Consider the following 21,147-nt stretch of genomic DNA (forward strand, 5'->3'; position numbering starts at 1 on the left):
ACTGCCTGTGATCCCCTCCATGTTCAGCTGAGAGAAAGTCAGATGCTGTATTTAGTTCAGACGTAGACTGCGCAGGTCAATAACACTTGTGAGCCAGTTAAATACAGTCACGTGTACAGTACAGACAGTATCTCTTCTCCCCGCCGCTATTGATTCAGGTATACACAAATACAAATTGGTACACAGACTCTCTCTCACACACACACACACACACACACACACACACACACACACACACACACACACACACACACACACACACACACACACACACACACACACACACACACAACAGGTGAACCACAGTGCAGAGACAGTGCTTTACCTGCTTGACTGACTGTGCTCTGACCCTAACCATTCACGCAGAACACACAGTGTCCCCGGGCCCTTCAGAAGTAATTTGGCGATCGACTTATCATCCTGAATGCTCATTTACCTTCCTCCCATGTGCACTTCACTTTGTTTATTTTATACCAGAACAATCTGAGCACACACAGAAACACAGAGACATGTTGTGGGGGGATAAATACACAGCCCACCTCCCACTTGCTTCTCTGGCAGCGTCTCCATGACAAAGTGATCAGTCACCTTGGTAATTCCATCAGTAACCGTGACGACGTGATCAGCAGCGGACTGAAGACCAATCGGTTACCATAGCGGTTCTATCATCCTACGTGTAAGGGCACTTACTCACAGGGGGAGGCGAGTGAGTTATTCTTTTTATCTCACTGGCTGCCGAGGCCTAGTTCATCCCTCGTCATGCCGTGTTCATCTCCTCCACCTCGTGTGTGTGTGTGTGTGTGTGTGTGTGTGTGTGTGTGTGTGTGTGTGTGTGTGTGTGTGTGTGTGTGTGTGTGTGTGTGTGTGTGTGTGTGTGTGTTTGTCAGACCTTCATTTAGACTGGTGATTCATTTGTCAGAATGTAGGACGTCTCTCTCTCTCTCTCTCTGCCTCGCACCTCTCCTTCCCATCTGCTTTTCTCCCCTCTGTTTTCCTAAATGTTAACCACTCTTGCTAAAAAGAGCGGCTGGCATTTTCCCCCGTCCTCTCTCAAAGAAGTGGGATGAAGGGGAGTGTGTGTAATGAGGTGTGAGAAAACACAGCATCTGACCAGATGCATAATTAAGAGACGTTAAATCGTGGTACCTGCATGCTCAATACGTATAAAACTGCCTCACCAGCATTATGTGTGCACATACATACAGGACGTGTGAGCGAGTCTTAAGTTCTTGCATGACTGCCCCTGCAACTGTGTTACTTGCGATGGGCCTCTGAGAGCATTCATATGCTTACTATGCATAATATACGAAAGCCTGCCTCGCACCCCTGACACCCGGCAACACAACAGTCTCTCGCAGCTTCCCGATGCTCCATTTCTCCACCATCTTATATTCAGAGGAGAGACGCGTTTGGCCCCGACATGAGGAGGCTTTGCAAATGCAGAATGACACTTCTCATTAAATTATTGTAGAACTTCAAAAGTAAAAAAAAATGGAGAACTAGCTTTAGAAACCGTGCTCTTGATCCAACCTCCGTGCATCTTTGAACGGGCAGAAGAGGAAAAAGTTGGAATCAGAAGAAAGCTGGATGGAACAGAAGCAGACAGCCGGTCAATGTGATGTTTCGTCAGAAGGAGTGAGGTGGCTGCTGCCCAGCCCAGCCCAGGCCTACTTCCTGCTTCAGATTGCATTAGCGGCTCGCTGCCTGTGTCCAAGTCCCTCGGGTCGTATGAGATGAGTTCACTGCTATATATGCACACACTTACATTATTTTTACTGTATGTTCTCTGTCCTGTGCAGTAGCTGTGCTCGAGCTGTGTCCACTATAGTTTCCCTGCAGAGACCCATTGCACACACAGGAGTACAAACAACATCATGCTCATGTCTAAACATGCACTACAAGGATACACACTGAGGGTGCACAATATCATCCCTCGCTGTAGAGGATCTCCACAAACACACACACACAAAGACAACATAAACACACAGTATGCAGCGGCAGTATAATATTAGATTTCACCTGATTGAGTTTTCTCTTTGTCTCTTTCTGAAATGCAATAATGGCAAACACATGTTCAGCATGGCAGATCGCCAGGGAAGCCTCAGTCTCTACAACACAATCTAATATCATCTGCTCATATCTCAAACTACACACACACACACACACACACACACACACACACACAGTACACTCTTCTTCTCACCGATATACACACACACACACACACTGAAAACACACAAAACTAATTATGCTGAATCTTCCCTAATGGAACTGGAGTTTAGATTAATGATGGTTTGGGGAGTTCAATACATTTTTCTCATCATATCAGTGTGTGCACGTGCACTCTTGTGCGCGCGTGTATCTGGCATGAGGAGCGGGATATTAAGACCGTCTGGTTATTGGCTCAGCTGGAATTAAGATGGTGATGATGGAGGGGTTGTCCCACTTAGAGTTTGTCCTCATCTCTCCTCGCACACCTACGCTCGCCCGGCTCGCCCCCGCCCCCCCCGACATGATCAAACATGACGCAGGAGTGGATCTCCTTTTTTTTGTTTTTGTTTTTTAGTATTTTGCTCATCCGTATCCTCCTCCTCTTGTTTTGCCCTGCTGTGGTTGTGCTTTGAGTTAGAGGATGAAAACCTCCCACTGTCTCCCACTTTATCTTGTCCTGCCTTTCTCTCTCTCTGAGATTGTACTTGAGGGTGTCTTCCCGTTTAATATGGGCTGGCACCAGCAGATGCCACATGTGCTCTCGTTTCATGCCAATGAAGTACTTGCCACACAGCTGTTATTGATAGCGTTGGCATTGCCGCAGCGATTGGAGACTCCTGCTTATCAGGCATGGATGTGAGATGTCTATCTTCATTAAGGCTCGGCCCATCGGCCCGTCGCTCCATGTCTGTCTTTCAACATTTAGTTTTTCCCTCTCCCCATATGTCTCTTTTAATGTCTTCTTTCCCCTCACTCTCACTTAGCTGCATGTTTCCCACTACGCACGCCCCCAGCTTCTTTCTCACGCTTTTGATTTTTCAATATTTTATAATTCCCTGCTTCCCTCCTCATCATCACTCTCCCTGTTATGTTTACATTTTTCTTCAAATAGCTTTTCCACCATTGTCAGTATTTCATGAATAATAAGGATACGGCAACTGTGCTTGTTTGCGCACAATAGCAGCTTTATCACAGTATTATTGTTGGTGACAAGGTTGTAAATCTATTGTTTGGCCTGTTTTCAGCAGCAGTGTATATAGTTTTGTTTTTGCCCACCTTAGGTAGAACTCTGCATATGGATCGTCTGCAACTCATCACCTGCCTCATACAGTTCATATGTTGCATGCACAAATAATCAGAGTGCACTCACAGTGTGTCTGTCTGTTGCACACACATGAGCACACAGGGTCATAATGGGTGATAAATGAAGAGGCTTTGAGGGGTGCGCTGAAACAGAAAATAATTTCATAAAAGGTTTTTGATTAATCACGTCTGCCTCAGACATTCAAGGTCAGGCTCCTTCCCGTCTTCTTCCTCACAAGAGCAAACCCCTTATATGAGAGCGCAGGCACATTTTTTCTGTCAAATCCAATCCAATCTAGGCCTGATTCCCCTCGTTCGGCCCAGTCTGCAGACACAATGAGATTCTCTGTGTTGTGTCTCTTCATCTCTCTTAAGCACCTTTCTGTGCGTGCGTGCGTGCGTGCGTGCGCGCACATTTGTGGTTGTGTTTGCACATGCGCGCTTGTGTGTCCTGCTGCTGATGTAATTGAAGTCATAACTCAGAGCTAGCCACAGTGCTGCTGCTCCCCATGTAAATCAGTGGCTAATAGTAAGAGAGGCTCAGCAATGCCGCCTCCTGAATACACACACACACATACACATTAGCCATTCTGCAGCCTGCACTAACTGAATAACCGCTGCTCCCTTTGCTTTAATGAGCATAATGTGTTTTACGCTCATTGGCAGACCCCTTCCAAAACACACAGACATCGATACACATGCACGCTGCTTAATCTGATACGTCTGTATGCTCTCCCCTCTGTGCCATGCAGCTTCTTGCTGCCCTGATCCCTCGTCTCACTCTCCTCTTGTGCATCCATTTTCCTATCGGACCATCCTGCGACCAGCAATCACTCTATGAGATGGGCAGGAAGGAAGAGGGAAGTGCACCGTCAGTGCATCTGCTCACAATATTGGTGGAGCATAGAAATCATATTCCGTGCGTGTACACAGGGCTCCAACTGGGTGTGTTCAAACCGCCCTTTTGACGTGCACAAGATCCCCATAATTAGCCCAGTCTTAATGATATTGTAGGGGGAGTTGGAAAGGGGAGGGATGAGGAGGGGTAATATCCCTTTGACACAATGGGATCACAGATACATAGCCGTCATTAGCATAGAAATTGGGCTCCCAGTTTGGGAGAGGAGTCGATCTTCAGTCAGGAAAACTCCATCCCTCATCGCTTCAGACAAGCAGCCCGCTCTGATCTATGCCCCATGGGGCGGAGGTCCAGACGGACGGGTTGCGTGTGTCATGTCTTGTGTTTTATGTGCTTGAGCGTGTGGCGCTGCAGAGGCCGACGAGGAGCGGCAAGCCAAAGTGAGTCGTTCTGCAGGGGATCAGGGCGTGTCGAAAGCCCTCAGTCCTGACATGCTCGGGGTCCCGGCTGCGGATTAGCCCAGGGCCGTGCTAATGCTAATGCTAAAGGGCGGAGCAGGCAGCCATTAAGACTGTAAGTCCTCTGGAGTGGAGCTGGAGCGACTGCCTGCTGCTTTCCCAAATCCCCCCAGGGGCATGTTCTCACTTTTCTGTCTTTTACATCTCTCTCATCTTCTCCAGGCTCTCTCACTCCCTCTATAAACTCGCTCTCACTCCTCCGCTCTTTGTTAGTAGGTGCCTCTGAATATCTGTACAGTTGTGTGATCTATCCCTTAACGCTTGCCTCTCATCCCATCTTTACAAACCTCATCCCTCTGTCTGTGTCTGCCGCCTCGCTTTTATTCATCCCGCTTTTCTCCTCATGTCTCGTCCTCCCCGGCTTTTGTCCACCCTGCCCTCCCTCAGTTAAGTGGAAGCATTACATCCGCGGCCCAGTGGATGGGCTGTCAGCTCAGCGGTCATTAAGCGTATATTAGACTATATCTAAAAAGAGCAGAAAAATGTCAGGCAGAGACCCCACCAGCACTTCTGGTGTTCGCACTTCATTTATGCCTCATTAATATTCATCACGCCACAGTCGAGGCTGCTGAATATTCATGCCGGCGTCAGGTGATTAGGCAGAATGTGATCAGGCGCAGATCACAGTAACACAGAGGGGAGGAACGAAGCGACGAGAGGTCAAAACAACAACTGTGATGAAAGAGGAATCAGAGGGGGTGACGCCGACATTTCAACCCCAGCGTTTAGATCCTCTCTCGTGTAAAAAAAGAAAAGGAAAAAAAAGACTTCACCTGGAGCGGCAGCAGCATAAAACAGAGATGGAAAATGAATTGAATTTCCTTTGTAGCCAAAGAATAAAGGATCACAGTCTTTCATTTACAATCTCGGGCTGTACTCTCGCCTCTGAACAATCGACCAGGAAGTTTCCAAGCCCTTTTGAAGTTATCCGCATTTTTTTTTCTTTTCTACAAGCCGTGGTTCGCGTGTGCTGACGTGCCACAGTGGCATCCTTAGCTGTACACTTCTCGGTCCCCCCAGACTCAAACTTGTTTTCATCTGCTCGGCTTCATAAACAGCAGTTGTGCGGAGCAGCTTTTGGGGTTTGGGGTCCACTTCGCTATCTTTCTTCCTTATGAAAGCAGAGCAGTTTTGCAGCATCTGTGTACTTACCGCCACTGATAAATAAAAGGGATGGAGACAGCTTTGTCTCAACTCTGCAATGCTCCTGCAGCTATTAAACAGACAAACTGCACACATGGGAAAACGGTTGAGACGAGGGTTCAATGAGCCAATTAGTGTGTGTGCTGTGCAGTCTCTATGCGCGTTTCAGTGCACTGTGATGACAGTATAGCCGACATGCCCCACTAACTGCTGAAGCACGAGTATCTCCACCGGAGCTGAGATATAGTTGTGAGGTCGGGATACAAGCTCGTATCTTTGCCCTGTAAAGTATTATTTACAACTTCTGCACAGTGAGAATCCGACATTTGTAATTACATTTTATTGAATCATGGGTGGTGTGTTGTTAGCTAGAGGAGGATACTGATTACTGCTAGATGAGGCCAGTGAGGTCCTTTAAGGTGTCTAAAGGGATAGTTTACCGAAAAATGAAAATTCACTCATTATCTTCTCACCACTATGCCAATGGAGGGGTGGGTGAATTGTTTGAGTCCACAAAACCCTTTCGGAGTCTCAGGGGTAAACAGTGTTGAAGCCAAATCCAAAACTATTGAAGTAACTGGGCGACCACGTCTTCAAACGTAAAAAAACATCAGAAAATAAAACATAAGAAGCCTCAAGATCCATGTATTATTCTCTGAGAAATTTATGAAAATGTTGGTAAATGCCCTCATCTCACAATGTTCTCACAAAAAATGGGATCCCTGGACCCCGCCCCCTGATCAAGATACAAATTTTATGGGTTCTTCCTTGGGTCATGCCCCACCTCTCCACAAAATGTCAGTTGTTGGTTTTTGCGTAATCCCATTTACAAATAAACTAACAAACGCAGATAAAAATGAACCTCCTTGGCAGAGTTGATAACAGTGGCTTGCCGACTTTTACTCATAATCAAGCAAACCCGCATCAGAAACATGTTCTCACGTGGTCTCATGTACAGAGTGATCCGTGCAAGATATCTGACCTCAGAACGGTTGAAGCTGAATCAGGGTCAGCTTGACATGCACACTCTACCGACAACTAGTCACCCATCACAGATCTCAGGGTTTATGAAATTAATGCACGTATACCAAAAGTCCAAAACATGCTGCTCCTCCCTCATCTTGACGAGCTCCACACTGAAAAGTATATATCCAGACAGAACCACCCTGAGGGAAATGATAGTTTTATTTTCTTTTATTTCATCACAGAAAGAAATAATTGCTGTCATGGGATTTTTATTTATGCATCATCTCATGGGTCAGATCAAACCGTCTTGTGTACTTTATTGGCCCGGAGGCGGGATGTTCACCACCCCGGGGCTAAAGGAGAATTATGCCCTTTTCATCCGGCTGAGACCAGGTGTGACGGGCACATGTAGTAATGCAGAGCTGTGGGAGCATGTGTTTCCGATAATGGATTTGGCTGTTGATACACCCCTGAGGCTCATTAAAGAAATACAGTAGCAAAGAACATTGAACAGCCTTCGCACACAAGAGCACAGAACTGCGCTCGCTGTTAAGGGATCGCACGTAACATGATGAGCGGCCTTGTTGCTGATGTATGATTGATCCCAGCTCGTTATGCTGGGTCTCCTCCCACGACATAATGAATCGCCCCTCATCAGAACCACATATACAGGAACATTGCACAAACGTCATATGGAATTTTTAGCCTGTTTACTTCTTGCTGATGCAGCCGTCACATGACGGCTGCACGGCTGAAGGAAGAAACCTCTCTCTGTGGGAACGGACAGGTGTCAGAGGATGTGACAGGCTCGTCTGTGAAGTCGCTGTGAGACATTTTTGGATTCTGGAAGGAGTCGAGACTTTAAGGTTGTTTGAAGACAAAAAAAGACAATATTTCCCTTTTCATTTCTCTTCTATATCTCCGCTCATTGCTCCCTCAATGTATTTGTCCCCCTTTCTCTCCTTCAGCGAGCACTCACTCAAAATAGCTCGTAATAGCTCGTGATGCTACCTAATAAGGCTTGAATAATTAGCCTATTTTAGCTTTGAAAAAAACAAAAATAGCATTTCTGTAAACACTCATGTATTGCAACAGGCTTTCAGCCCTCAGTTTTTTTTCCCCCCTGCTGGCTGCAGATTCAAACTTCAAATGGAAACGGCAGAGAATTGCTTTGTCCTGTGCCAATCCAATCCTGCATGGTTCCACTTCAGGAGGTTTCGGAGGTAATTCTCCTGAAAAAAAAAAAAAAAGATTGCCAGGATTCTGCAGAGCTCGGCAGTAATTCCGGATGGGGGGATTGTCAGGCTTCCTACCAAGTCTCCAGTGGGTAGTGAGGCAACGATGATGACTAATTTGAGATGCCAGCTTGAACTGCCGTTGAAAGACATGGTGGTCCAGCAATGCCATGTGGCATCTCCTTTGAATGCATCCAATTATTTACATACTGTAGCTACAGTTTAATGCAATCTACAAAAGTGATTATTTGAGTGCCCTCAGCCAATCTGTGGATATAGGGGCGAGATTTTTTTGGGCAGATGGCTGTGACCCTAGGCAGTCAGGCAGTCAGCCAGTCAGTCAGTCATAGCAGAGTTTAGCTCGAGATAGGAGGGTGAGATGGGAGATGAGACAGAGAGTGTTTAATATGAGGTCAGATTTGTGTCAGTAAACAGAAAACAACATTATCACTAATGTATATTCCTGATTAATGTTGGTGTGGATCAGGGGGAAGGTCTTTCTGAAATAGTTTTTTTTTTAACATTATGATGAATAATTCATGGTTATTGATGAACGACATGTTTATAGGACAGATTTTGTGTGCAATTTGGTGCAGAGCCAAATAATAATCTATATGTAGTGAATTTAACTGTGGTTTCATAAGGGGACTGTTCGGCCTTGGTGGAGGAATGAACTCTCTGAGTGTCTACTTGTCTTCATGCAACTATAATCAGTAGGCGAGTTTCGGGGTTGAGGGGAGATGCTATCCCCTTTAAACCGAAATGACCCCTTATTAACCTGCCAATCCTGCCAGCTCCTCTCAGCCATCTCACCATCGCCTCTATGTGAGATAACCCTACATGTGCAGACAGAGAATGTGTGTGCATTGGTGAATATCCTGTTGCGAGTGCTGTTAATTAAATCGTGGGATCCATAGTTTATTTTGACAGTTGCAAGTTAGACAACCCCTTTTCTTGTACTTTCTACTCCCGGTGGAAAGATGTCATTCTGTGCACTTGCATATCTGCCTCTGAGATCAGTCGAGGGAATCTGTTTCCCAAATCCCGTTCAGCCAGCAAACAACTCTTGGATTACTGTCTGTGTGCCAACACTAGAAAGTGTTACTAATCAGATAGTCATGGTGTCGGTGGTGGTAGCTGGTGATAGAGATGATCTGCGGTGAATCTGAGAAAACACTGTGAAACAGGCTAGAAAATGCACATTAGAAATGAACATGAAACTATGTGACCTTTATCGGAGATGAATGGTATTTGTTTCAGTGCAGTGATTGTGATTGTTTGGGATAAATTTATTTCAAGATCTCAAGGTGATGTCACAGTCCTTGTTTATTATGTCTTATAATGTCAGTTTTGTTTGTTTTGCCTGAGAATACAAGGGTGTACAAGTTTTTACACGTGTGTGTGTGTGTGTGTGTGTGTGTGTGTGTGTGTGTGTGTGTGTGTGTGTGTGTGTGTGTGTGTGTGTGTGTGTGTGTGTGTGTGTGTGTGTGTGTGTGTGTGTGTGTGTGCGTGCGTGCGTGCGTGCGTGCGTGTTTTCTACATGCTCTCTCCTGTAATAATCCTTCCCCCCCGCCAAGCATTTGACAGCAGGGCTCTGGTCACAGTCACACCTGATGTACCTGCAGCTAATCCTACCCACAACCAATGTCACTGTAACCAATCCTGTCACAGCCCTCAGTGCAGCCTCAGTTCCTTCCTGACATCTCAGTCACACCTCTCTGTCGTCTCCTCCCTCTCCTATCTGCTCTCTCCCTGTCCTCCACTGACAAATGCATTCCTTTTCCTGTCTCCCTCCTTCTCACACTGACAAACCCATTGCCCTTCTTTTTTGTCTTGTAGCGCACCTAATAACACACTCCTTCTCCTTCCCCCTCGTCTGCTCTGCACTTTATCTTACATTTCTACCTTAATACCAGCAAACCTACAATCCCCTCAGCTTTGATTTGCCTGACATTTCCACCTCCTTTCTCTCATATTTCTTTCTCCCTCCCTGTCACCTGCTGCACCCACCCACTCACCACTATCTTTTGCCTGCTGCCAACAGAAATAAACCCAGCAACAGGTCGTCTGTCGCAAAACAGAAATTGCATTGTGTACCTGTCACCGACGCTCACATTTTCCTGCACCCAAAGGAATGACTGTCTGCTCTTTCTCTTTCCCTCCCCTCTCCCTTAATTCTTTCTAGAGAGTAAGCTGCAAGTGCAAAAGACCAATCAGTCTCAGGTCTACCCGGAGGACAGCCGCGTCAGGATCAATTGCACCATCACCTCCCAGACCAGCCAGGACTCCCAGCATGCGGTGCTGTGGTACGTGAGGCGCGCGACGGGGTCAGAGGCCGACGAGCTCCTGCTGAGAATCGAGCGCTCGGGGGCCTTCGAGTACGGCGCCTACGCAGATGAGGAGAGGCTGCGGCGTCGCGTGCAGGCCGAGAGGCTGTCGCCGCGCTCCTACGTGCTGACGCTGAACAGGGCCGAGAGCAGCGATTCCGGGACGTACTACTGCCTGGTGGAGGAGTGGCTGAGTGACCCAGATGGAGCCTGGTATCGACTCTCCCGGGAGTCCTCAGGGCTCACGCAGGTTCTGGTCAGACAGCCAGGTGAGCACGCGGTCAAACTCTCTTTTAACAAAACACTCACTTGTTTATTCGTTTTCTTCGAACTTTTTGCCTCCTGCACCGCCTCGAGGCCGTCTCGTTCTGATGACCCTACACGTGCCCTGGGCAGAGCTCAGGTGGCAAAAAAAAAAAAAGCCAGCTGTCATGTGCCGTGCCAGAGGGCGCAGCCTGGCTCAGACGGACGACCTAATTCTCGTGTCCAGTACTCAAAAACTTCCCAAGTGCTCAAAGCCATCATGTACCTAATGCCATCCAGACCCTGACAGCCATCTCAAGTACACTCAGTCTCATATCTCCTTCTCTCCTCCACTGAATTTGCAACAAACAAATAATTATCCAACCCACTCTATCCGTGACGAGCCCCTGTTTTCTTTTGTATGGCTCTGTTCCACGCACTAGCTGAAGGTGACCTTTTTCAAACATCTCCTAGAGCAGTGTTCTTCTGCCAGGTGTCCTGTTTATTAATGCAGAATGAAATCCTCGTCGTGGCGTCTGTCCAAATAGAACGCAAGGATCCAAACGTCTGGTCACGAGCCAGTGAAGCGAGAAAGAAGACTTTATTTAATGTAGATAGTGAAGCTATGGTGCACATACAAATACAGAAATACAAATACAAATACAGACTTTCCTGTCGTTCTATTGCTTAGTTTCAACTTTGATTTAAAAAGTGAACTCGTGGTTGTTTGTGGAAGTTTACCAGCAGCTTGCGTTATTGTTAAGCAATCAGAGAGCTACAGTATATTACTCACAACCATATAGATTTGAACTTGTGAATGGTATGTCCGTAAGAAAAGTAGAATAGCGGTATAAACTACATGGATATTCATTAAAGTGCTGAAAAATGCATTCGCCGAGGAAGTGGTCCAGAAATCTGCCTGTCGAGAGGAAAGATTAGTGGAGACGTGTGCCAGCTCCTGCCTTTTTTTCTGCTCTCCTGCTGTCCGGGCCACTTCTCTTTTGCTTTAAAGTCGACTGTTTCAAACTGTGTGCAAGAGAACGCCAAGCAAGCCAGGTCTTTGCTGCCATTTTTTTTTGTGTTACTGTAGTGGAACTGGGTCACCCCTGAAGGGCTGTCACATACCTACAGACAGACACTATAGCCTTGGGGTAGGATCTAACCTTGCTGAAAAGCTCAAAGCCTGGTGATGGCTTTGGGCAGCACTGTGGGATTCACTTTTTTTTGTCTGTTGTAAAGTTTTGTGAATAATCCCGTTCAGATTTTTGTGGTGTTATTTGAAGTTCATTTAGGCTGCAGCTAATATTTGATTATTTTCTCAACTAAATGCCTTGTCTGAGTAAAATACCCAACACGATTTCACAAGCTGACACCTTAAAATGAAGGCTGCTCCTATTAGGGTTTTTCTTTAACCTGATCACGGATCACTAGAAGCAGGGTCGGCCAATACTGACCCCAGATTCTCTACGGAAAATCTAATCCAGAATCATTAATACTTTATTGATCCCTGAGGGAGAATTGGGTCACGTTACAGATGCTGCATTAAGAGTTTAAGCTCTGATGTTGTCCTTCCATGTGGCTGTCGACATGTGTAAACACTGCTTGGTGTAACTTCGGCGGGGACACATCCGTGAAATATTAACGCCCTGGCAGAGTGGAGCGTGGATTCAAGTGGAACATGAGTCCGGAGATTAAGGCATATGAATTCTATTATTTTGACTCGTATATTTTTGGGTTTCTTGTCGTACTTTTAGTAGAATGGTTGTCTGTCACTATCGTTTTACTTTAAAAGATTGTCCTTTTTTTGTACTTTGTTGCGAGGCTCTAACTAATACTGTACGTTTCAATACTACGTTTTTCTCTCTCTTTCTTATCTTCACGGACGTCTGCAGAAGTTCGACTGCAGGTCGAGGAGCTGGAGTCCAACGTGACAGTGGAAGAGTCCGATTCAATCCGATTGGGCTGCAGCATTCCCTCCCAGTCGTCTCGAGACTCCCGCTTCTCCGTGTCCTGGTACGTGGAGCACTCCGAGGACGAGGACGACGACGGCCAGCCGGACGAGGACGAAAGGGAGCGGGAGTGCGTGTTCTCGATCGGCCACGATGCCGTTTTTGGAAACGGAAACTGCAGCCCCCGAGAGGAGGCGGGACCTACCTCCCGCCTGCAGTTTGAGAGGATGGCGTCCGACCAGTACAGCCTGACCATTCAGGGGGCACGACCGACAGACGCAGGGCGATACTACTGCCACGTGGAGGAGTGGCTGCTCAACCCCCGCAACGCGTGGTACCGCCTGGCCACCAACAACTCTGGGTTCACTATTGTTAATGTGCTGCAACAAGGTGAGGCCTTATTTAAACAACTGTTTTGAATGTAGATTAATGCAATACTTAGGTCAAAGGCTGTCTTCTTATACTATTCTGGTGATTAAAGACTGTAGATGTTCCTCCGATTGCAGGATAGGGTTACATTTTTCTGCTGCTCCTTCGACTGTTTAGTCTCGAGCTGTATTCTGTCATATTGCCAAGTCCTAATATGTCCTCTTTACAGTGCATGTAACAAGAGAATATTAATAGTCCAATTAAGGAGCTCTCAGATAGTCTGTGTGTCACCCCTGCTTCGGATGATCAGGCTTCCCCAGTCACAACATTTATTTTGAAGAAGGGAACAACCGCAGTTAAAAGCAAAGCCAGCGATGGCCACCCACTGTTTAGCATTAAAGAAAAGTAATTAATGGCGTCAAAAGCAGTGCCGGGATCCGAGGAATTCAAATTGATTTATTCACCAGTGTCAACGGCTAGATGAAGATCATTTATAGCTGTTACAAATTGCATTATACACGCTTGAAGAGTCATAAAATCCAGAGTAAAATTCAGTCAATTAATTTTTCAGTGACCATTTTTCTCAGGACTATACCAAGAAGGTTTTCTTGAACCGGGGCAGAGACGTCCCACACAGGCACATTTATGTAAACACGAATGCAAATGCCACAGCCCAACTGCGATCGCCACATAACGAAACCACAACGGAAGTGAGTGAGAACGGATCAATTCAAGTGAGCTGTCGTTTGTGATGGTGGTCTATTTGAGGTGTTGTAGTACAGGTGCATTCCTGTACTTTCCTTTTTTTGGCTGCTCCAAGCACACGTCAAATAGACGAGCTTCACATTTTAAGCGGCGGCTAGCTTGACCACAAAAAGTAACTGCGTGTTTCATTATCAACATCTGCTTAATTCTGTCGTGATTGTGTTTTAGTTGTTCCATTTTTTTTGGTGCATCTATAAAAAAAACTTTGATTTGTTGTTCTTTCTCAACAGTGTCCAACCTGCAGTCGGTGGTGTGCTCCAACGAGTCCCTCTTCTACTTCGTCTTCTTCTACCCCTTCCCCATCTTCGGAATCCTCCTCATCGCCCTGCTGCTCGTGCGCTACAAGGGCCGCAGCCACAGCAAGAGCCAGGAGGGCAAAAACGGCGCCCCCCTCCTGTGGATTAAAGAACCTCACCTGAGTTACTCGCCCACCTGTTTGGACCCCCCTGCGCTCAGCCTGCACCCCGGCTCTGTTGACTAAGCGAGGGTCCCCGCCCCCCTTCCTGTTCCGCTCTTGTTGCGGATCCAGCCAACACAATGCCAGGGAGCAGATGTGGACTCCACTTTCAGAACTTACTGTCGTTCACTGCTGTGTTGAATTAGTCAGTTGATCAGTTTTAAGATTCCTACCCTGATTGCTGCCTGTTTTATGTTAACAACTGTGTGTGTGTTTGTGTGTGTGTGTATGGACAAGAATGCGTGTGCCATGTTAGCACAATTAAGTGTGTGAGTGCAAACTGAAGGATGAGAGAGTATCACAAGCCTCTCTCTCTCTCTCTCTCTCTCTCTCTCTGTTGTTTTGTTTTCTGCGAAACCTAATCTCATAGCTGCATTTTGAGTTTTTTATTATTCTGAATATGTGTCTATTTTTCAAGAAGAGAAGAAAACTGCGCACATGAGATCACTGGCCAATCCGGGAAGAAGATTTAAGAGAGGGAACTCTATAATGGACTCTGGCACTGAGCGGATGCCAAAAAAAAAAGAAAAAACATCTACACACTGATCCAAGAGCAGCCACAGCCTGGCCCACTATGTTGGTTGCCATAGTGATGCTCTGCGCCCACTGACTTCGTAGCCGATGACTTGGTTTCCAGCCTGCATAGAGACAAAGGCAAGGACACACAAGTCTGTGTCCTAAGTGAGGATGTGTGTATGTGTGTTGGCCCACCTGCCTCCACAATGAATTTGCCTTGGCAGACAGAAACAGGTCCTGGTGCGCCACTTAAACACTGCCAGACACTCTGGCCTTAGCGAGAGACTGCTCCGCTCTTCTCCTCCATCCTCCTCCTCCTCCTCTCCCAAAAGAGACAGCGAGGGAACGCTAGGGAGGTCAGAAAGGATGGAGAATAAATGAACAGCTCTCTCCTGCTGAGGATCTATGTACTTCAACACATGGGATTTTTTTTTTTTTTCAGTGCCAAGTCCTCCTTATTTCCAATGCTGTCGTCTGCAGCCAGTATTTGAAGTTTTAAAGAGAGGGGGGGAAGCTGATTGGTTCCGAGGCAGATCGTGAACATGACTGCTTACCTCCTGCTGTGGGTTTATGGGGCCTCGTGGGCAAAAGGGCAATTTCTACACCCGTGTTAAATCAGTTGAATTGTCCTTCTTAAATTGCACAGTGGGGGTCGATGGCTGAAATTGAATTCTTGCACATTTCTTTAAGTTGCCCAATATGACCACTCTGTTGTCCTGTCTTTAAAAGATACCAGAAGCTCAAATAATGCATATTAAGTTAAACAACAAGACTTGGTCTGTTACGAACCACCCATCAGATTACTAATGTGTAGATGTGTAGTCAAACACTCTAAAATGTATTCTGCACATTATAAGCAAACCTAGATTTGTGTTTATTTTAAAGATTTTTCTATTTATTGTTTTATACTACTTTGCATAGCTTTGTAAGATTTTCTTTTTGTTTTTTGTGCTTTGAAATTCTCTAAAACCTGTGCTGCTTGCGTTGCCAGGCAACTGCACCAAAGCAGATTATGTCAATAGCCTGTGTGTTGGCAACGTGGTAGATGTAGAAATGCTAGATTCGTCCTGCGCATTGCAGTCTGTAGCATTTCACACCAGATTGTCAAGTTTGGTCAGTGTCACAACACTGTATATCTATATCTATAATGGAATTAACTGTGGCTTTTTCATGTACAGTAGTCCAACAGACAAGTCACAGGAATTGATCCACTTAATGCTTCTTCGCTCGCGTTGCGTTTATTTAGTGAAATGTGATGTAACACCTTGGTAGGATGTTTGATCAAAGCCGAAAATGAACTGCTGCGACATCGTCTTCTTCTTGTGGATTCTCGCTGAGGGTGTATCTCTTCAGTTCCCCCTGACAAAAAGGCAGAAGGGTTGAAAATCACTTTTCCGCTGGAACTTGACAGCCGGGAGACACGATAAATCCTCCTGCCCGACCCGGGCCCTAACCCTCTCACTGCCAGACTGGACCTGAAATGAAAAACTCTCGAAAAACTTGACATCGTTGTCTCAAGTGTGTCAACATGTATATTGCATGAGTATTGCAGGAGGAATTTTGATGTTTTGTAAACTTTGAACTCTTTGAGCATTGTGTTTGTGTGACAGAGCAGTGCCCAATCCCACCCCCACCCCTCCTCCTCCTCCTTGACCCCGACTTCCTGAGCCAACACAAAGCCCAGCCCTCTCATCATTATATCATTATTTACTATATTCGACTGCCAACGATGCCCATCCAACATATAAAGTTCTCTATCTGGAGATTGTGTTTGATATTACTGCTCATATTTTTTTCTTTTAAACGCTTTGCTTTTATGCAGAACTTCATTAAACGGATTTATGTCATTAATAATCCCCCAAAAAAGTAGCCGATACTGACACAAGCTTACGAATTCTAAGATATCAACTTGCTTTGCTGTTTTTTCTTGTTAGCATTTCAAGTCCACACCGAACCGCCGCTGAGTGGAGAAGAGCTGGTGCTGTAAAGTCAGGGGAGTCAGACATGTCATGTATTTGCAGCTGCAACTCAGTTTGATTAATGTCAAAGAAAAAGGCCCGTCACTGCCTGTCCACTCATTATTAAACACGTGTTTTCAGTTTTGTTCTCATGAACGAGACATTTGCCACAAATAATTTAGCCAAGAATTTGGTCAGTTAGGTTTTAGGGTCAGGACAAAACCAACTTACAAAGGAAAAAAACACGAGTAGTCCACAACGAACATGTAGTTGATGAGGTGACATTTAATCTATAAAAGTCTTACACCCATGAGAAGGAAGAAAAGGACAGGTGATGCAAAAAACACAATCCACTGTATAGCATATCGAGGGTTTGTGCTATTTCAAATGCACATTGATAGAAATATGGACATTGACGTGTTTATGCATGAGAAAGTTACATCTGTAAATATTCAAGTTTGTTTTCTGCATCACGTGATCTAATCGTCAGCCTGATTTTCTGTTTGTGTGTATATACTGCAAATGTCACCTCGTTAAGTCGCAATATTCAGAGTGTGAATGGTACAGCCCCCTGTTGCTATTTGATGCAATGCTACTACAAGTCAGAAGTATATATATGTATATGTATATGCATATGTATATATAATAAATGAACAGCAGGAAAGTCATTCTGTGCATTCCCAGGCATCACCAGGAAGAATTGATGCAACTGTTGTCATGGTTGCATATCTGATAGACTTGCATCATATGAAGCCGATTTTGAGTTTTTTATAAGCAAATCAGGAGCTGGTTTGCTGGATTGTTTCTTTTTTATAAATATGGAACAATCCTGGAGGTTGAGTCACTGTATAAATCACATTAATCCCAGACTGAATTCATTCTAAATTCAATTCATTTCATCTCTGTAGACCTGAGCCAGGAAGTATAGGGCACGGTTGTTGTCACAGCGCTGCCGCCACCGCCGGAGCTGCACACGAGCTCTGAATAGTGTATTTTTTGTTGTTATAATAATAATAATAATAATAATAATAATATTAAAAGCATCCATCGCTGCCTCCCAAGATTCCTCCCGACATTCTGACAGTGTTGTAGCTGCATTTCGAGGGCTGCATGTTTCGGCTGTGTGCTGGCTCCAGATTTAGGTGTAAAATAGTTTGTGGTGATGTTTTCAGTTCAGCCAGTGATGCTTTATTTTCAGTGATGTATTTTTATATGACCATGGTTTGTTTATTTTCTTTTTTTCTTAATAGTTGCCATCGTGAACATTAAAGAGGCACTTTGCTATTGTCAGTTTATTGCAATAAAATACATTCGGTGCATCTTCCTGTTTTTCGTTTCAATCGTATGCGCTGTGCAGTGTTTGTAGATGAGTTGTTAAAACAGCATATTGATCCAGTTTTTCTCACAACAGCCACGATGCACTAACACACCACCAGCTCCCTTACCAATCATCTGGCTTTGCTTTAATCGTAAACTCAAGGTTAACGCCCTGCAGCCAGCAGGGTCTTGTCGAGTCGGCGTGGGATTTTAACCTCTGAGCCCCTCGACAACGCGAGGCTTTATTTACTCTGCGTGTTCCTTTCGCTCGCCGCGTGTATGTGTCTTTATTCGAGTGGAGGAGAGCGAAGGATTGTGTCAGCACGATAAGAGGATAAATGATGCTTCGAGGGCCTGCTGCAAGTTAACCAGGCACTTTTTTTTGACAGCCTCAGCAAATCACACCTCACCATTCATAACTCATAACCAATACAGACGGACTCGCTCGCTCTCCCACACATACCTCCCATTAGAAGCTGCAATTTTCCACAAGTCTGTGTCATTCATAAACTTCTCCCCAACTCCTTCTCCCATGAATCCATATTAACTCATATTGATTCACACAAACCCGATGAAGCCAAGAACAAACGTTGGCGCCCGTTCCATGAATCAACTGTGATGTGAATGGAAAACTGCACTCACTGCAAGAGAAAATCAGAGTTTGGCTTTTGCTCGGCGTGTTAACTTGATTGTTTTCAGGATTCTGTGATGCACGCGGGTTCCCCCCCTGCAGGAGCTTTTGGTCAAACATCTATTGATGCTGCTGGCGCTGATAGTAAAGGCAACACTGATACTGCTGATGTTATTGTCAGTGGCTCCATAGCAACTTCACAGGATGCAGAAACACCAAATCCTCCCGCTTTGAGCACTGTCTCCCTGTCCCACTTTCTCCCTGATTTTCATTCTGTTGCCGTGTTGTCAAGTGCACATCCTGTGAGGAAAGATCTGTTTTGCATAAAACTAAGTAATACTCACAAATCCATATAGTCCTCGCTGAGGGTGCAGACACCGGAGGGACACACATGGGCAGGCGGCACTGGCGTGGTGACGTGTCAGGCAAATAAGATTGTGATTTAATACCAGTGAGAAAGGGAGCAGGGAAGAGAGGGAAAAGATAACATGCGTCTATTTTCATTTCATTTCACTGTGGTGAGCTCAGACGCATCCTTACAAGGACGGAGAGAGAAAAATCAAGATCGATACGGATCAATAGCACACAAGTGCAAATTGCAAAAGGATTATTGGCTTGCATAGAAAATCATGTTAACACAAGGCTCAGGAAAAACACTAAAAATACACTGCACATGTTGTTCTGTTCTTCGAGGTGACGACACAAGGGAGGCAGAGCTGCCACTTGAACAGCTTGTGGTGCGAGTGGACTGCTGGGGCTCGTGTGCCGCTTGCTGCGCTCACCTTTGAGTGAGAGGTGTGCCAACGGTGACAAAGAAATAATCCTGTTATTACACAAATTGTAACGTTGGCATTTTAAAGGGCTGCGCTGCTTTCTCCCTTTTCAAAGGTTCAAACGCAGGGGTGAGCGATAAAGGTGGGAGGAGAACAGATGTTCCACCTGTACAGCGGAAAATTGCTCTACAAATTGCTGTTGATGTATCAGCAGCTCCAGGACGATGCAGTGAATCCTGCAGGGGGGGGGGGAAGAAGAATCAATAGTTGTATTAAGGGCCTGATAGTTTGAGCTGTTTTCTGGAAATAAAATGAGTTTGTAGATTATCACTGCAACCACAGAAAACTCACATGAATCACATGCAGCTCAAAATACACAAGACACATACTGAAATCCAAACAACAAAAACACTGATGGTCCCACATCATTCATTATGGATTAAAAACATGCACAAATTTACAAACACACATTGGAATTTTCTCATCTCATCCATAATTGATCGGCACTAAAATCGTTTGTGTACTTCCACCGGCTCCGTCTAAGGCAGAGTAAACTAGTTCTAAGGTTGCTACTACGGCAACGTTCCCCCCCACTGGGACTTCTGCATTTAGTCTCTCCGGTCTCCAGGGGCCCCTGCGAAAGCCGGAAGATTCAGATGAGAAGCTAATTGCTCGGTCCAGGCTTTTGTTGTAATGTTTGTTTTTTAAACATTTAATACCTGATAGGTGGATCGACCTTGCATGGTTCAGTCCTCAGGACATTTTAGCCGAGGGCATTTTGCTTGACCTCTCCTACCGCAGCTTATCTCCAGATATGTCAAAGCATGCAGGGCTTTTAACAATCCAAGGTTGTGAAGGTTTAAAATGTATTTTGTGTGGATAAGCGTGAACGGAGGAAAAATACGAGTCCTGAGGCATTTTCAAACAAGAGTGCTCTGCAGCCATATTAGCAGCTTTGTAAGGTTCTTCAGACACATTTGGGTTTTTGAGCTAATGCCAGTGAGATATCATGCTCAGGATTATGATGTTAAAGCAACACTTTAAAACTTTGAAATAGCAGCTTCTGTATTAGTTTGATGGTTCACTGTCTTTGGTGCAGCTTCAATGCCCACTCCTCACCCTGAAGGTCTATGAAACGTTTTTGAGGGACATCTCCTGCGAGTAGTGCACAACTGACTGGCCTCCAGTAAATTCAAGAGTAATGCCAAGCTGTAGATCGGTTTTAAAAAACAGATTTTGGTGTATTTGTAACAGTGGCAGCTCTTCTGGTTCAGGAAGCCAAGGATCATGGGTAATATCCACTGATCAGTTGTGTTTTGGTAAAGTGACTATACAGTCCCAGCTCCACTCAACACATTGATAGGCTTTGTTTTTTCCCTTCATGAAAACCACTTAAAGATTTTAATCCAATATACTTTTTGTCAAATTCTGCTTATATCTCCTCGTGGCCTGCAAGCTTTACATTCTGTGTGTGCGCTGGAAAAAAAACATGATTTAGATACATAGCCTTCTCTCTGAGAGTTGAAAGACGTTGAAGAGGTTGCTCTGTTTCTACTTAACAGGTGGATAACGTTTATTTTCTTTAGCTCACATTCAGTCAGTATTGTGTTTCCCCATTTGCTAATGTTTGTTGTGGCTAATTCCAACTTCTTGATGAAGAGCATGAATGTGGGGGGGTGGAGCTTCTGAAGTACCCCTGAGGGGGAGGATGTTTGTTTTGGTCTTGACTTCATATATCAACAATCGCTTACCCCGGCTTTAATTGCTCTGACATGGAGGGGGCGCTATTGCTCAGTAAAATTGACATAGTGTTGCTTTAATATGCTC

General features: G+C 45.3%; 1 protein-coding gene across 1 annotated transcript in view; it reads left to right on the top strand.

Moving 5' to 3' along the window:
• Positions 1 to 17,918, top strand: part of igsf3 (immunoglobulin superfamily, member 3) — a 78,855-nt gene extending 60,937 nt beyond the window's left edge. The window contains exons 8-10 of the mRNA XM_035174504.2: positions 10,201 to 10,611; positions 12,478 to 12,924; positions 13,899 to 17,918. Coding sequence (XP_035030395.1) covers positions 10,201 to 10,611; positions 12,478 to 12,924; positions 13,899 to 14,149 — 1,109 coding nt within the window. The 3' untranslated portion in view covers positions 14,150 to 17,918. The remainder of the gene's footprint in view (positions 1 to 10,200; positions 10,612 to 12,477; positions 12,925 to 13,898) is intronic.
• The last annotated feature ends 3,229 nt before the right edge of the window (positions 17,919 to 21,147 follow it).

The sequence above is a fragment of the Hippoglossus stenolepis genome, chromosome 13, assembly GCF_022539355.2.
Source record: "Hippoglossus stenolepis isolate QCI-W04-F060 chromosome 13, HSTE1.2, whole genome shotgun sequence".
Taxonomy (NCBI): domain Eukaryota; kingdom Metazoa; phylum Chordata; class Actinopteri; order Pleuronectiformes; family Pleuronectidae; genus Hippoglossus; species Hippoglossus stenolepis.